The 19,027-nt window shown below is 36.0% G+C and overlaps 1 protein-coding gene across 6 annotated transcripts in view; it reads right to left on the bottom strand.

Annotated features, from left to right (window-relative positions):
• LOC138691794 (uncharacterized) overlaps positions 1-19,027 on the bottom strand; it is a 31,642-nt gene that overhangs the window by 8,647 nt on the left and 3,968 nt on the right. For 4 of the 6 annotated variants that reach the window (XM_069814206.1, XM_069814205.1, XM_069814203.1 and 1 more), the window contains 2 exons: positions 9,268-9,348; positions 1,374-3,560 (listed from right to left, as the gene is read on the bottom strand). In XM_069814206.1, the coding sequence (XP_069670307.1) occupies positions 1,533-3,560; positions 9,268-9,288 (2,049 nt within the window). In that variant the 5' untranslated portion in view covers positions 9,289-9,348 and the 3' untranslated portion in view covers positions 1,374-1,532. Of the gene's footprint in view, positions 1-1,373; positions 3,561-8,407; positions 8,800-9,267; positions 9,349-19,027 lie in introns of those variants that run through there. The other 2 variants (XR_011329963.1, XR_011329962.1) reach the window with 2 other exon arrangements.

Genomic DNA, 19,027 nt, shown 5'->3' with positions numbered 1-19,027 from the left:
TGGCGCAACTGTAACTAGTCGCATTTTCTCTTGAACTGTCAATGCCGTTTGTAAGGAACTTTTAACACAGTCAAGAAGGTCCTTATAGTCCCTACCAAGAGCAACCAAATCGTTTTCTGAATTGTTTGAACTCGAATCTAATGTAACCTGAAGAGCTTTTTCCAGTCTACCTTTGATAGCTGATGAAGCTTGTGCTAACTTTCTCTTCCCTAGCGCTTGTTTTTGTTCACTGCTGAGTCTCTTCTGCTTTAAGGGTGATATTCCTACTTGTGAAAATGATACATTTATTGACTCTCGCTCTTCGTCTGGTGGTACTGAGAATGGCTGATCGTCCATTGATTCATCGGAATCATCACTACTATTTTGTAATCTTGTATAGCAATTTGTACATACACACTGTCCAGGTATAAGAGAGAGTTTTTTCTTTCTGTTGACGAGGTCTTCTGTTATCTGTCGTAAACCCTTCTTAATAACAGTCTTAAGTCTTCTACTATATGGATCACAACATTTACGTCCAAAGAGATGTGTATATTTGTCACTGCAGTATATCTTCAGATGATGATAACAAACAGTCTCTATGTACTTCGGTTTCTTCAGTATGCACCACAATAATTGTCTGTCTTGATCAGGCAAGGTTTTCACGTCCAACAAGGCAATAGATTGGGTATATGTTAGTTTGTGACAACTATCACCTGTCAGTTGTCCTACAGAACAAGAATCCATTTCCTTGGACATTTTCCTACTTCTAGCATCACCCGTGAAATACACTGAAATAGAAATGTGTTAACGTCAAACTACTGTAAAATATGCACTTTATAAATAACGGCGCACAGTTTTAATTCACTTACCTATAACCCAACAGTTCTTAGTCTGGTAACTTGTCTAGTTGCTAATTCTGGTGTGATGTCAGCCCCGGCTGTGACGAGCTCGAAACAAGGTAACACACAGCTACCACAATTAATGATAGATTTACTGATGATACCACTTAATTATGAAAGTGAACGTTACTGTACATAGGTATGACAAATACTGTAGTTTGCATATCCCAAGACTGACAGTGGAGTGCCGCATCACCTCCAAGACATGTTTAGTCTTGCTCCGCGCAGGTTTGAACATGCATGTACGTTCACACGTGCCTAGACGGAAGGGAGCCGAAATACAAGTTCAAAATTTCACCATGCATACAGAATGTTTGAATGTCTTTACTACTAATATTTCGTTATTATTTCACCTTGCCTTTATCTTCTATACAACATGAAAGTATTGACACAATTTTTGTATATTTTGTTTTATTTACATTATAATATAAACTTTTTTTGCACTGTTGTATCACTACATAGTACAAAATGTTCTTGAATATATTGTCACTAACTTTGACAGAGAAATTTCGAGTCGTTTGTAAGTTATGGATTTTTTTCCGAATAGGCGCACACCAATATCGAGGGATGAAGTACTGTACACACACGTGCATATCAAAGAAATGAGTAGGATTTCGCACAAAATTCTTTGCCTGTACCCATAGTCAATACCAATTAATAACTGGAACAATTTTCACCAGTATCCGAAAAAGTTGTGCCACAGCCAATTTGTTGATTTGACATGGAATGACTCATGTGTAATACATTCTCTGCATAACCCGGGCTGATTTCATCAAACCCATCTATCAGTATCACAATATTGCCACCATGATGTAACTCGTGTTTGAACAGTGATGTAGTGAAGTCACTCGTGAACTTTCCTGCTTGTAACAGGAGTTCAACTGCTGAATCTCCACATTTACTCAGGTAATCCGTGTGCTCATTCAGAACTACAGTGACCACCCAACATGCAGGGTCATGTCGCTTGAATTCCTGAGCTAAATTCACAATTTCTGTTGATTTTCCCATTCCAGGGTGAGCCACAAGCAACTTGACCTTGTCAGACAGCAGCATCACTTCCTGCAAGCTTCTGATCGAGGTCACATCCTTCAAGTGAGACTTAATATAGGACACACTGCCGTTGGACTCTTTCCAAATAAAATCAGTTTCTTCTTTATGAATCCAATGGACTCTTTCAAATACGCTTTTGGCCATCTCGAAATCCTCTCTTCCTCGAATTAAAAAACAGCGACACACACCTTCTTCAGAATGTTTCGTTTCGTCAAATATCTCTATTTCTTTCCTATGCAGGATTATTTGCCTCAGAGCCTGTAGTGATACTCCACTTACAACTAAGCAGTCTCGATCATCAGAAAAGATTGTCTCACTCACATGTGTTCTACTTAAAAACGTACGAGGTATATAGTGTTCATTTTGTTCAGTCAGTTTATCTCCAATGCTTACCACAACTCCAGAGAGGATCTGAGTTACAATTTCAGCGTTCGCTATTCCACTGAATGCTGTGTCGTCAATCAATCTGTTAAGTTTCATGGACTCACCTTGGAAATTTATTTTGCAATCTAATACTTGTTTTTTTGATTCCTCATTCAGTTGCCCAAAACGAAACTCGTCTTTGTGACTGAAAGAATTTAATTCCCTCCCCTTCTCACTGTCATGAATCACTACAAGGGTCTTTCCTGAACCTAAATTGTGGATGATCTTTTCTACTGCCTCAACCCAGCCATCAATTACAAGTATATCACATTCAGGCCACTTACCCCACAAGGCCAACACTTCACTCATTCTCTCCTCCAACAAGTTGGCATCTACCAGAATCTTCTTCTCAATGCTTTGGTGAACTTTGAGACAAGTGAGAACGTTAGAATTCTGAACACTCAGAAGTCCTCCGCCCTCTGGTAACTTTTGTCTAAATAAGATTAACTCTCTTTCATCAAACTGCAGATTAAATTTTGCGAGCTGATCTACTTTTTCTCTATTTAAGTCATCAGCATTGCACTTCACCATATCCTTCCAAAACTCAACATTTTCCGTGAGGTAAGTTCCTGGATCTTTCCTCCAGTTCTCTATATTAGTCAGAAATGTCTGGAACTGAGAATCTGTCCCCAGTGCCCTAACAAGTTCAGTTCTGATTAAGGAATCAAGCTGTTCCTGACTTGCTTGCTCTGTGTAGAACCTGAACTGATGGAGGAACTGGTTGAAGTTACGCTTGTTCTTCAAAGAGGGGAAATCATTACCATAGTAACGCTTGCATCTTTCTCCTGTCATGAGGACAGCATGGAAGTCAGAGTCAACACCTCCATCCTCATCCAGAGCTCCATTTGTGTATACAACAAACTGCGCGTTGCTGAACGGACCCCAGTGCTGTAGGTCCGGATCCCGTCCCCACTTCCTACTTGTCTCCATGTAAGAATTGTAGTGCTCATGGATATTAAAGATTTCGTCTATTGTTCTTTTTCTCCTTTTTTCTGCATTCTGTGTTCCTTCCTTGTGTTTCAACTGTACCAACACTGTGTTACCATCTACTCTAAGTACTATGTCATCAAACTTTCCAGCTGCCTTCATGTTAGTTGCAATATGAAAGATCTTTCTGTTATTCATGAGTCTAAGAAAGACAAGTCCAGACATTTTCACTTCATACAGGAATCCTAAATAGCCACAAGACCCGGCAAGCTTCTCATAATCCTGTAACAAATCAACACATAATCAGTACCCACCACCACAACCACCACCACCACCACTACCATAATTAATCATACTTGTCGACAGCAGCATATTTGTTGCAATGAAAATGTAAGGCATAAAAGACAAGAGCAGCTACATATAATAAATATAAAATATACGTACACAATACTGTAATTACAGGTAGGAACACCATGAATCCTCTGGATTCAAAAGCCTCTAAGGACCGTTTGGTTCATAAGTGAGTTACGCCCAAATATTACTTGCCAAGAGTGAATTCTAATAGTGTTAATTAAAATAGCCAGTAAAATTAAAGCAAAAAGTTTCTTAAAAGTCACTCTTAGGTTGAAAATTCCCTCTATTTCCCACCAGTTACTGTCAAAATCCTTTAATTTGTGAAAGTGGATATCGTCACTGGGCTTCCAAAATCCGCTATGCTTTTTTTTTTTTTTTTTTTTTGCAAGAGAAAGAAAAAAGGATTGCCACTTTTAATTCGCTTTATTTTCAAAGCTATTTCCGGTAAAATTTGAGTAATTACACGATAAATGATGAAATTGTACCGAAAGTAGCTTTGAAAATCAAGGGAATTAAAAGTGACAATGCTTTTTTCCTTCTCCTGCAAAATATTTTTAATAACACTTAGTAGACTTTGAAGGTGCAGCAACGATATAGGCGATTTTGAATTATAGCATTTTCTATCTATAAGGAAAAATAAGTCTAACTTTTTCTTGTATAATCGCTATACTTTATCCTTTATGGACACCCATGATGATGGCAATATTTCAATAAATTTCAACAGACAACAAAATCACAGAAAATTAATCTGATTAAGCTCAAAATATTATTTCATAGAGTATAATCAATCCCAATAGAGAATGTAATAAAGAATAATTTTTTCTTTTATCGTATTTTGATAGAATGGACAGTTTTCTTGTGAATTAAATAAAAAGTACTGCAAATTTGTTGCCTAACAAGATCAGACATGGCAACATTCATCAGCTGTTACAGACTTTATTTCGATACAGTAGAGTAGTCAAGGTCGTCTTGTCCCAGTATCACGTGATCTTAAGATGTAAAGTGAAGCGTGACGTTCTACCTGTGTATGCAGGAAGTTTTCCAATAGGATATTAAATATTGTAAATAGTGAACTCAGTGATTTTGTGTGTTGGTTGAAAATAGAAAACGTACATGTCAAAATTTTGTAAATAGTGAAGCCAGTGTTCATTAAAGTGTGAGTTATAAAAAATCATGGTTTATTTAACGACGCTCGCAACTGCAGAGGTTATATCAGCGTCGCTGGTGTGCCGGAATTTTGTCCCCCATAAGTTCTTTTAGATGCTAGTAAATCCACTGACATGAGCCTGTCGCATTTAAACATAGTTAAATGCCATCGACCTCGACCGACATCGAATCCGCAACCTCGAGCACAGAACAACTGCTAGTTATAATATTGTAAAATAGTAATCTCAGTGTTTGTCAAAGTGCTGGTGTTAGTAATACTTGGACAATGCATAAAACGACCACAGAACAAACTGCTAAGACTAGTAAAGTTTAACAGGTTTAATAACCATTCCAAGACAGTACCGGTATATTCTACAACTCGCCTGGATTGACTTACTATGCAAGTACCCATGAACCACCCATGTAAAAGGCGCCCCATCCCTCGCACAGGGGGCATTTGCCCAACATGGGACATCACAGGTATATCATTCATTCATTCTTAACCCAGGGCAGAGCTATTCAACGAATCTGTTAACTGGTCTGTGACACGGACAAAGTAATTCCAATATATCGCATTCAGGGTCGACAACAACCAGATGAAATTGTTGACAGGGAAGAGGAGAATTTAAGTTTTGTCGAGGAAAACCTGGGCCGAAGCAGTCGCTTGATTTTGCACTACGTACTCTTTTGTTTACATCTCAAGTGGGATGAGTTCAATGCCTCCTCCGTGTGGAATCTTGAGGACTGCAATGTTGACAGCGAGTTTAAGTTTTCGATGCAGTTATTTAATTAACCATACACTTAATCTCAAAATGTATAATAGATTTTTGTTTATTTCATGCTCACCATTATATCGCTTCCAACACTCTGTGTGTGTGCGTGCGTGTGTATATATCGCACTTGACCATCAGTAGGGAGCGGATTTTTATGTGCTAAAAAATTTAAATATATATATTTTTTATGTGCTAAAAAGTACGAAAATATTTGCTAAAAATATTTTTTTTTTAAATATGACAAAAATACCTTACTTAGCTTGAAAAAAAAAAATGTTACTAGGTGCTCACCAACCACACTTGAGTGCTAGTAGTTGGCCGAGAATTGCAGTCAACAACAAAGATCAGCTCCAAATTCTCCATCACAAATGTATGCCGATTATCTCTGAACAACGACTTATACTGTGAAAACGATCTTTCCACATCACAGGACGTCAGACGTGCATATTTAAAGAGAGGAATGTCACAAACACATACACCATCAATTTCACCTACAGGCACACCCTCCAATACTTGAGCAACTTTACACATTTTTTTATATCCACTGTTTTTCCCAAACACATTCTGGAATTTGTCCCTTAGTAACTGTGCTTCTGAACTTGGTAGCGAGTCTAGTTTAATTTCCATGGCACGCACCTCCCTGTTTCAGGCAATAGGTTTTTGCATGTTTCGAGTTTTTTTATGGTATCACACAAAAACCTTAGATTTGCTAATAGGAAAGCCAAATCGTTTTTTAAATAACCATCTTTCAATATAATTGCCTAGCAGTTCTCAGATCTAGAGGCGATACTATTACGAAAATGGATCACAGATACACCAAACAGCACTTAGAAACACGAAGCAACCAAGAATTCTTAAAAAAGATAACGTACTTCTGAGTGATATAATTGATTTAGTTTTAAAATATTTAAAAGTTCTTGTAAAAAAATTATTTAAGTAAAAAACTCCAAAATTTATGTGTTTATAATAGATTTCCTGAAAATATTTATTTACATAATTTTTTTTGTGAAAATACGTGTTTTTATGTGAAATAAAATTCGGGTTTTAAACCTGAAACTTCATGTTCGGAATTTTTAACTTTGTTAATTGTTTTTTATCACACGCAAAAAGAATATTTAATTACATAGGAATCCGCTCCTTAACCATCAGTCTTCAAGATAAAGTTACGACTCAATACAAAGTCGGCGCTGTCACTTGAAAGAAGCATGGCCATTGTAAAAAAAAAAATGAATGTAACTGCGAAGCAAACACAACTCAGTCATGCCAACAAACTTTTAAAGGGAATAAGTTATTTTTATCATTTATTATGCATTATCATATTGTAATACAATTATATGAACTGAAATGGCATGCTTCCTTTACAGGCATGAACCAATTTGCTGCGCGAAAAGCAAAAGATAACTCTCTTATGGTGCCATCCACTTCTAGTCATCGAGGCTCAATAATTGAGGATCAGAGTTGGCAAAAAGATATACGATTACATTACGACTTTCGTTGGAAATAACAACAGTGCATACAGAAAACTATCGTGGCTGATGGTGCTCAGACAATGATGGCTCATATACATTCTTTAAAGACCTTGCTTTCTCGTGAAGTGCTTAATTTATTTGTCATAAAATCATAAAATGTGTATGTCATTCATTGGCACTTCGTGCTTCATGTTGTGTGCAGCTCTTCCCTATTCAATTGAGAAACTTGTGAAGAACAAAGTGTTCTTAGGTATGAAACCTCACAAGCTTCTTCAGCCAGCACAAATACGTTAATTTTCTTTGCTATCAGCATTGAAAAGTTTAGTAGAACAATATGAAACTTTTAAACTATATTTTCAAGCACAACACTGAAACATTTTCTGGTATCCTCTACACAAAAATACTTGTTAATGAAGATAAGAGCTTTCGCTATAATTTTACAATTTCTTCTGAAATAGCTACCGTACTTAGGAACCACAGCAACAGCATGCATATCTTTCAGTAACAATGTATGTAAGATCACTTAATTTGAGTACTGTAATGTTTTCAATGTGTAAATTTATTCATTACTAAAATTTTTATCAGTATGTTAATGTCTATTTTCTTCATTTATATCTTGTTAGGCACGTACAGATCATACGCAGATGAAAAAAAAAAAATTGAGAGACTAGTGAAAAGGTACAGATGTTGGTGAAAACTTTTTTGTTCCAAAGTTGGTGAAAAATAATTTTCTGTCCTGGCACGCTCTCGGCAGTGTCATTGTGAGATTTCATTCGACTGTTTCTCTCATGAAGACAAGTGTTTGAGGTATGTGCAGTAATACAGTTTCTATGGGCAAAAAATTAATAGCAGCTGCAATTCAAAGTGAGATTACTGCAGTTTATGGGAAAGTTATGAGTGAGGAACGTTACTGTTTGACGTTAGTGTTGTGAATTCCGAGATGGATGTAATAACATCCATGATGAAGAACGAAAGGGCCGATCATCTGCTGTGAATGATGATGTGGTCAAAAAAACCCGCCGCTTCACAATTTCGGAACTCTGAGCATTTTCCGCAAATCAGTTGGACTGTTCTGTACAAAGTGGTGACACAAAGGTTAGGTTATCGCAAGTTTCGTGCTCGATAGGTACCGAAAGTTGTCTGAAGCCCAAAAAACCATGAGGATGGGAATAGCACTGATATTCCTCAGCATTACGAGAGGGAAGGTGATGGGATTCTCGACCATGTTTTCATGGCAGATCAGGTATGAGTTTGGTATGTGATCGTGGAAACAAACAACAGTGAATGACGTAGGATCACACCAACTTCCCTACGAAACCACAAAAATGTCTCCTAACATTTTCAACCAAGAAGCTCACGGCAACATGGGACAAGAAAGGTGTATTGGTCTCATTAATATGTATTTACTTAAGAGAAGCAAAAAGAAAACAAAACAAAAATACAGGATATTACCATTACTACAATTCCCAATATTCCTCTATAAAATTCTTCACAATTTTGCAGATAATACTGGCTAATAATAGCTATCTAACAAAGCCTTCACAACACAAGATATATTACACAATAATACTTATACATAATCACATGTCTGAGGTGGAGGCGAATTTTACTCCGCAACAACAACTCTCTTTAGTCTTTTATCCGCTAAGATGGCTCTTAGGGGACATGGAGGTACAGTTTTATGTTTCATTATCTCGGCACAATGCTCCAACTGCCTTTTATGCAAGGCAAAGACCCACTACTCAATTTCACAGATGGCAGAGTGTATCGCAGAGCTGTCTGTAATTCAGAGAATGATAAAAATCCCATCAGCCATGGGATTCAACCCAGAACCATGCAGTACATAGCAAGTTGTTCTACCAACGAGCTTGCCAGTTTTTTCTCTAAAGAAACTTATTTTCAACATTAAACTGTATTTTTTCCTAAAGCAAAGTACTACTCTTTCTATACAGCTGTGTTACAGAAATTCTTCTATTTGCTAAGGTACAGTATCTTTTCTGGGCCCCAAGCACAATTAATTGGTTTTCCATTCAGAAAGTTAGCTACATGTCTGTGTTGGATTAAATTAGTATAGCCTTAGAATTTCGGATACATTAAAATATTCACTCCAGTGAATTGTTTTTACGAATATATGCTTCTTCACGCCATGAAATATAAAGCAGGAATACTATACAAAGATGTCCTTTAATACTTGCAAGGAACAAGCACAATGTTAGCAGCAAAATATTCTCTGAGTCAAATACTTACCCATTTCTTTTTCGTAGCCATTTCTTTTTCAGTTGATGATGCTGCAGATATCAACCCTGTCTTCAACTTGATTTAATGAACCTGCAAACATCGATGATTACTATTAATTTTGGGTGAATGGAAGGAGACTGGCTGATGATGATGATTTTAGACGGACAGACAGACAGAGGAATAGGCGGATGGACGGACGGACGCATGGGTGGGCGGGCGGGCAGGCAGGCGGGCGGGCGGGCAGGCAGGCAGGCAGATAGATAGATAGATAGATAGATAGATAGATAGACAGATAGATAGATAGATAGACAGATATAGATTTATTCGTTACATAATACTCTTACAGTAGCTTTATAGCATAGAATAAAGAACATGTCCAATTCTTATGTTTAATATATAAAAATGCAAATACAAAATATATACAGAATTAATACCTTAATAACAATAATATATTATACAATGCAATATGTTTATCATTGAATAGCATTAAAATATTTACACAGCACTCTGAAATGTCAAGAATCCATCTACAGAATATAAAGTGTGAGACATTAATTTCTCAGTTTTAGCTTAAGTAATGGTGGGTTTTGGTTGTGATTCTAAAGGTCTTCAGGAAGACTACTGAAAATTGTTATTGCTATGTAAAGTACTCCCCTTTTATAGTATGATAAATTTAATAATGGCGTATGAAAATAATTCTTTTTGCGGATATTTATACTATGAATAGCTGAATTAGTTGGAAAATTATCTTTATTACGTAAGAGGAAATTTATTAAAAAGTATATGTACTGATTTTGTTAAGGTTAGAATCTCTAATTTTTTTCTTAATTTTCTAGGCCTTGCTCAAACTATTATTCTAATTGCTCCTTTTTGAAACAATGTATTTTACTATCTGCAGAATTTCTCCAAATTATTATTCCGTAGGATATAATGGAATGAAAATAGGCAAAATATATTGTCTTTAAGATACTGCTGTTTAGAAATTGTTGTAACGATCTAATTACGAAGCATGCTGAGCTAAGTTTGAGGATTATTTTTTTATAATGTAAATTTTTCCAGTTTAATATATTATTAATATGCAAACCAAGAAATTTGGTTGTTGATGTTTCTAATAGAGGAATATTGTAATGGTTGTGTCTAATGTTTCAGAGATCCAATTTGAAGTGGTTTTAAATTGAATTATGTTAGTTTTTTAATGTTTAATGCTCTTTATTCGTGTAGAAAAGTGACAGCAAAAGTGTGACATTTAGATAATGCATTATTTTTCATACCAATAGCACAGTCTAGTATATACAGTCACGAAGCACAATACGTAGTAAATATGCATCCATAGATGGTTATTAACCACTAGGATCGCTAATAATCGCCTCATGAGACAATGCGAAATAGTACCTGCACAGTCTATTGTTCCTAATACCCTCATAAACTTAAGCTTCGTGACTGTATATACTAGACTGTGCTCACAGCATGATAAGTGACACATTTGGATAATTCAGGCTTCACAGTGATATATTCAAAATACACGTAACTACTAGAAATGAAATGATGATAAGATACGAGACTCTTAGTTGTCGAAATAATATTGGGGATAAAACATGCATAATGGATATTTAAACAATTTTAAGCTTAATAATGCATATAATATACATTATATTCAATTTATAATGCATATTTTAATGGTCTTGAGTGGACACCTCAGTTTCTCGATTTTTATGTTCCTTATTTTAGCTTCAGGAATCAGGATTGAAGAAGAAAAAGAAAATATCAAAATGAAAGAAAAATGAAATGTTAAGATTTTCACAACAAGATGTTAGAAGACCTTTCCCTGGACGGAAGTTCACTTTTACAACACTTTACCAATGGCCCTCTATAGACTGCGTGCAATAAATGGATTTGTTACGGTGGATATTTTGAGAATAGTAGAGAGGAAACTGGAAACTGCTGCCAAGTAATTTAGGTCAAAAGCACCCTCTTTCAGGGAGGTTTTAAATTCACTCCCTTTTCCAGTACTAGTATTCATTTAGATTGTTTTAAAATTGAAATCATTTGCTAAAGTGTGTTTGCAGTGTGTCAACCACGTAAGTGGTTAATGTGTCTGTTTATTCTGTTTGCGTGTGTTAATGTGGTTCTAATATGTATCCAATTAAAGGTTCCAAAAGTGTACTCTTTGCACAGTAGAATAAAGGAAAGGATATTATATGAGATGGGGATGTCGTATTCTCCAATATTTTCAAAGAATTCTAGAATTCAGTTGTATAAAACAGTCTGCTCACTATCTACAGAACTGCATCAAGGAATTCATAATACGGTCCTGGACTGCGTAAAGATATTTATTGCATGAATTATCTAGTTTTAGCCTTCATGATGTGTAACAACAATGTAATTTAATTTCGTGTTAAAATTTCCATGGCCTCGTGAAAGTCGATGTTGAATACAACAGACAATAATAAAAAACAATTGACTGTAGAAGATTTTGCATTTTAATATTATACGTGAATTTTTGATCTATTTATTTTTATTTTTTATAATTTTAATTAATTTAACTTCCATTTGCACAATTTTAATGTAGCCTATGTTCTTCTCCTGGTTATGAAGGTTAAATGTGCAAACTTTGGCACATATCGGTCAAAACATGTAGATTTGTATAGAGAACATACACACACACATACCTACATACCTACATTCAATTTTATATATTAAGATAATATAAAAAGGTACAGGTATCCCCGTAATATGCCATGAAGGCACTTGGGGGGGCATGGAGGTAGAGCCCCATGCTTTCCATGACCTCGGCACTAGAATGAGGTGGTGTGGTCGGCACCATGCTCTGACCGCCTTTTACCCCCGGGAAAGACCCGGTACTCAATTTTATAGGAGGCTGAGTGAACCTCGGGGCCGTTCTGAAAGTTTGGCAATGAGAAAAAATCCTGTCACCACCTGGGATCGAACCTCGGACCTTCCAGTCCGTAGCCAGCTGCTCTACCAACTGAGCTACCCGGCCGCCATATTACGATAATATAATGGCTGAAAATTGTAAAGACAACAGTTATACAGCACCACATTCCTGTTTAAATGTTTTTAAGTTTATATGTAGCCTACTTTACAATTTTACAACATTTTAAAACTTCACATGCAATGTGTCAGCCTTGAATATATAATAAAACAGAAATTTATTACTCGAAAACTAATTAAGATATTTCCATACGAATTTTACTACATAAACAGCAACTCAAAATGTTTGGTGCCCTAGGGTTGCATGACGTCATAATGCTTGCGCATGTGCATTTCCGCATTGGAAACGACATGGTGTCAATTATGCCAGAAAATCAGACATCGGAACAAGCCATGCTGGAGAGAATTCCCAGCATCCATTTTACAAGAAATTGAAAGATATGAGGCATTCCTTGATGGAATCTACTTTTCAGACGAGGTAACGATCCACATTTCTGGGAAAGTGCATAAGCACAATTGCAGAATTTGAGGCATGGAAAACCCCACGAAACACATCCATACCAATGTGATTCTCTCAAAGTGCGCACTAAAGAAATTCAGGGTCATACGACAGTTCCTCCTCCCCGAAAAAACCATCAAGTCTAGAGTGTTGCCACAGTCTAGTATATACAGTCACGAAGCTTAAGTTTATGAGAGTACCAGGAACAATAGACTGTGCAGATACTATTTTGCATTGTCTGTAATGAGGAGATAGTAGCGATCCTACTGGTTAGCAACTATCTGTAGATGCATATTTACTACATATTGAGCTTCGTGACTGTACATACTAGACTGTGGTGTTACCAGTGGCGTAGCATGAAATTTTGAGCAGGGAAGCTAACTCAAGTTGTCTTTCATGTACATATTAGAAAACGTATTACAAAAATATAGTCTTAACCTGTAATTGGTGAGGTGGTGGCTGTGAGTACCTCAGCCATTGTAAGAAAAGAAGCCTCCGCCAGGTGGATGTGCGGTGATATATATTTTTTTTCATTGCTTATTATGCTGCCTGCTTCCCTAATTTTGAAGAAAACCTAGTTAAAATAAATGAAAGTACTTGATTATATAAATTAAAAATTCAGTTTGATTATCTAAGTGCTACAATACAAGTTTCTAAGTTGGGGTAAGTAACTCCAATAAGGCATGACCTCAAATGGTACGCAGTAAAATATGATTCATGGTTTACACATATCTCTAACAAATAGACACGTATACGTATAACATTAGCTCACTCCCTGTCATACTTAGAAAATCACAATATTAACAGTCAATAGGTACAGTATTCGTATCATTTCGTAAGTATGCGTCTGTGTTTTGGTTGTGTCCTTCAGTGACGGCAACAGAGTCGGTCATTTGTTTTCTAAATCACACTTTTGTTCGTAAGTCAGTCTTGATAATAAAACTGTCCTAAAAATTCAAGTAAATTAGTGTCAGGAACTTATTTCGCTCATTATTTATTATATCAGCCACAATGCACACTAACACTTCAACTGAACACAACTCAAGAAAGGGATAACTCGGAAACTAAATTATTTTCACAATGTAAAAGCTAGCTTCTTGCGAGCCTTGCGACCAGGGTAGTTTAGTTAGAAAGGGATGGAAAATCTGCGGGGTGGGTTACACAGAAGAATGAGTGAAAGAAACCAGTCTGCTTGGAAGCTGGTGAGTGCAGGCTTCTTGTTTACTGCTGCATCACAAATCATCTTGAGCTGCCGCATCACAATATTTAATGCATAAATATAAATTCTATTAAAATTAATAAATAATTTTGTTCATAAACTGCAGGTTTATTATGAAATTATTATTATTAACTGGAGAAGCTGAGCTTTTTAGCTTACATTGACGCTACGCCACTGGGTGTTACGCCTATAATATTGTCTAACACATGAGCAGAGATTGAGTATAGGTTGGACATCTGTCATGCCACAAATGGTGCTCATACCGAGATGCTGTGGAAAATACTTTTTGTAGAAAATAGCAGTCAAGATATAGTATCCACTGGCAACTGAAAGAATATTGCACACTTTTATCACTGACAATGTGGCGCCATAAACCAATTTTCAATACTTTTATCACAACCATAAAACATTTCAATTCTTACTGTACCATATATTATATATATATATATATATATATATACACACACACACACACACACGAGGCGCATCCAGAAAATAAGTTTCCCTATTTTTTTAAAAAAAGAAGAACACACACTTTCAGGAAAACATTTATTGGCAACAGGTACAGCAATGTTTCAGCTATTTTTCAACATAGCCACTATCAGAATTGAGACATTTGTATCGTGGGATCAACTTTTGTATCCCTCTGTCGTAGAACTCTGCCGCATGTGAATGAAACCAGCGTGTGACAGACGTCTTCAGCTCTTCGTCGTTGCCAAAACACTCACTGGAGGACAGGAATTTCTTGAGGTGCAAGAAAACGTGAAAATCGCTGGGACCAAGATCAGGACTGTAGGGTGGATGATCAAACAACTCCCAGCCAAATTCCGTCAAAACAGCTGCTGTGCACCGAGCTGTATGTGGACGAGCATTGCCATGGGGGAGCACAACACCTGCAGTAAGCATTCCACGCCTCTTGTTTTGAATGGCACGTCGCAATTTTCGCAGTGTTTCACAGTAATGGTCACTGTTCACTGTTTTACCTCTTAGAAGGAAGTAAATGAGCAGAATGCCCTTCCTGTCCCAGAACACCATGCACATCACTTTCCATACCGACAGCATCTGTTTGAATTTCGTCCTGACCGAAGATCCACTATGCCGCCAGTGCATTGACTGCTGCTTGGTTTCTGGGATGAAGTGCGAAATCCAAGTCTCATCGCCCGTGACGATCCTGTCGAGGAACTCGTCGCCGTCATCATGATACCGTTGCAGAAATGTCGGTGCTGCTCCTAAACGTTGCATTTTGTGTTCGGGTGTCAGGTTTTTCGGCACCCACCTGGCACACACTTTTTTTGAACAGCAGGTTCTTAGTGACAATCTCATGCAACAAGGATCGCGATATCTGCGGAAAATGGCTGCTCAGCTCCGTAATCGTGAAGCAACGGTTCTCCATGATGCACTGCTGCAGCAGCTCAACGCGATCATCATTGATGAGGGACGGTCACCCACTGCGCTTTTCATCACGGACACTTTGACGACCTTCGGAAAACTGCCTACACCAGCGACGCACCATCTGCTTACTCTTGATGTTCGGCCCATAGACCTGACAGAGCTGCCGATGAATTTCAATTGGTGCAATGCTTTGTGCATTAAAGAACTTTATCACAGACCAAACCTCGGACCACTGCTGCTACGCTACTGGCACCAGGCGGGACCTGTCTGGCTGGTATATGATTGATACATCATAGATCTGTTACGCATGCGCAATTGACACAGCTAATTAAGTTTACTTCCAAGGGGAAAAAATCGGGAAACTTACTATCTGGATGCGCCTTATATATATATATATATATATATATAATTATTACTACATTAACAGATTTAATATATTACAAAATATACACTGAACGAACTAAATATAATTATTATGAAAGTCGCCATACTTTCTTCCTGGAATTACTATCCACTCCTACAAGATGGCTACCGGTATCAGAAGCGATACATGCAAACGAAATTATACTAGATGTGAAGAATGTTATTACATGTATGTAGTATTATGTGACAGGTTAGGTTTGATTAGGTACACAGTATTATGAGAAAAGTTACGTTAGGTTCGATTAAGTGTGTAGTATTATTACTACGTTGACGACACTGAACCCCACTGTTACATTAAGGAAATATGGCCTATTCTTCATTCACGCACGACGATTTTCGTATATAAGTAAGATACGTATTTAGGGCGGGATGGTTCGACTAACAGTTCTCCCAGTGATCACATCAATTTCTAGTAATCAATACTAGGTAATTTGCTAGGAGATGTCGTTACATATAGGCCACTTTTATACTAAACCTAAAATTTATTTTTGCAAGATATACTAATACCCTAAAATAACCTAACCTAACATTTCCTTACATTATTTTAGGGTTTTATATACTTTGCACAAACTAAATTTAAGTTTAGTGTAAAAGTGGTCTATGTGCAATGGCGTCTCCTAGCAAATTACCCAATACTATAAATGGTCAATTCCACGATAGGTTGGACATTGAAGTTAAAAATTAAATTTCGTGTTCGAATCAGGAAAGTTCATATTTACAGAAATTAACAGAAAACTTCGATTTATTTAATTCATCTTTGTTTTACATACATCCGAAGTGAATATTTTTAGTGTGTACTTCTGATCTGTCAAATTTACTTTGGCAGTTTGTTGCCAAACCATAACTTAAAATTAATACACAAGACTGTTCTCTGTTGTAATTCTATTAACAGAAAGAGAAGACTTTAAAATCAGTGTCAATTTACTTTTATGAATGTCAGTGAGTTTAAAAATTCGCTGTTTTTAAAATAAGTGTTTTTATGTAACACCCGTCACAGAAAATGCTTAAAGTTACTCTCTTACTCTCAGTTTTTGTCCTAAAGGCACCAATTTTTGAAAGCAAAGTCAAAATATGATGCCAAAAATACAGTATTTTTTAATTTTTTTTTTTAAATAAGAATAACAAGTGTTTTAATGTGACGGGTGTTACAAAATTAGAGCACAGAGAACACAGGAATTCTGTATTTTGATTTATTGCAGGTAGTTCCCACAACACATTATTAAATAGGTTTCAAATGTTGGTAAATCTGAAGTTTAAGTTATCAACAGTCGTCAATACCTGTTTCCTCCATAATCTTACTTGTCTGAAAGATTTCCCACCAAATTTACATTAAGCTGAATGTTTGGTCGAAAGTTCTGATTTACATAAAAATTATAGGCTACAAAGGTAAACGTACTTATGTTCTATTTTAGTTAATCATAGTACTTTTCTACTTTGCTTACTTAACAAGGAATGAATTACTGAAGATATTAACCACTAGCATAACCTAAAAATAAGTGCCGATTAAGCTGCTGCATTTTTAGGATACACGAAGCTGCATGTTAACCATGCAATTATTTATTTTAACGTTTTGAGATAGCTGGATATCGTATATATTTAATTGCAGAATGGGGAAATCAGCAGCTGAGAGGCAACCTGAATGCCCTAGGCGAAGAAAATTAAATAAAGATAAAATTCTGTGGTGTTCGAGTAAAGGGGGATAAGTAATTTTTTGTGCAGAAGGAATTTTGTTCCCCAGATGAACACACAAGTTAAATTATACAAGTTAGTGTGCAAAAATGAAAAGAATACTAGCAGTTGTTGTGTTTTGTGTAGAAAAGTATTTTCAGTAAGAGTTCCAAGTTTAAATTTCACTTATCACCAAGCTCATTTTATGACATCTCCCTTTGCCCAAACAACACAGATATGAAGACTATTTGCAGAAGGAGAGAGAGAGGTACAAGCTTAGGAGAACAAAGAAGCTATCAAGAAAAGAATTTACTGCTCACAGTAAGAAAACAAAACTGAAAGTTTAAAACTAAAGGGCAAGAAAAGCTGCATTAATAAACACTAGTGTTTTCAGTGAAACGAAATTCCAGTCACTGGGAAAAGCTGTCCAAATAGTAAAAATTGAGACAGCTCTGAGTATGATGCTGCTTAAGTTGTTGTATTTTGTTTTGTAATTACAGTTTTAGTAAAATTTATTAAATTCCATTGTGAGAAATATAAATTTATATTTAGCATTTGTTGAAGTGAGCATATATACTAAAAAGTAAATTTATGTTAGGAACAACAGTTTAATATCAAAAGCGAATCTGTACTTCTAGCCACACTATTTTGATTTTATGGCTGTATTTTTTATTGTTTCTATTAAATATTTGTATTAATTTACTTTAGAGCGCCAGAAGTACAATTTTGAAGCTATCAACATCATATTTGTAATTTACTAAGTGAAAGTTAACTTAAAAAAAATAGCACACTTTGAAAACATATGTCTACCATTGATATTAGGCTACCAGTACTCTTAAGTCTATGTAGTGAACTACAGAAAATATATGTTCTATGATTTGAACCAAAAAAAAAAAACCAAATGTGAAATTTCTTCAGACAAGTAACACCCGTCACATTATTAAGTAACACCCGTCACATAAGGTTAATTAAATTGTAAGTGTAGGGTTTAATATTTTAATTACATCCATTATATCACTCGATTCCTTGAACTTTCCTCTCACTGAAAATAGGTTACACAATTAATTCAAACTGTGAACTTCACAGAGTTATCAGTTAAACTGTATCATTAATTTATGCATGTCTTTTTCATGTTACACCCGTCACATTGTTTATTTCACTTATATCACCTGACAAATAATGTTTAGAAAAAAAATAATTAGTTGTCTCTGACAAGCAACAAGTGGAGATTCATTGGAGTATAAAAGAACTAGTAAAAATATTTTATTAATTACTGTATTCCAATTAAATTTCGAAGAATCTCTTTCTGAAAGTAACACCCGTCACAATGGAATTGACCAAATCCAAGACGTTTTCAAGGTGTTTTATCAAGTCCCTGTAGTGGCTGGGACATAAGTAATGTTCACGAAATAATATTTTGAGTTGCTGTTTATGTGGGAAAACCTGTGTGGAAAGATCTTGATTAGTTTTCCAGTAATAAATTTCTGTTTTATTATATATTCAAGCCCGACACACTGTATTTCATTTTGATTTTAAATCTGTTCAATTACGCACTTTAAATGGTAGAACAAAAGATGCTCGATATGCGAGTGAAAAATGCATAATTAGCTAAACTT

This window comes from Periplaneta americana, chromosome 16 (genome assembly GCF_040183065.1).
Source record: "Periplaneta americana isolate PAMFEO1 chromosome 16, P.americana_PAMFEO1_priV1, whole genome shotgun sequence".
Lineage (NCBI taxonomy): Eukaryota > Metazoa > Arthropoda > Insecta > Blattodea > Blattidae > Periplaneta > Periplaneta americana.
This window is presented reverse-complemented; position numbering and strand designations above follow the sequence as displayed.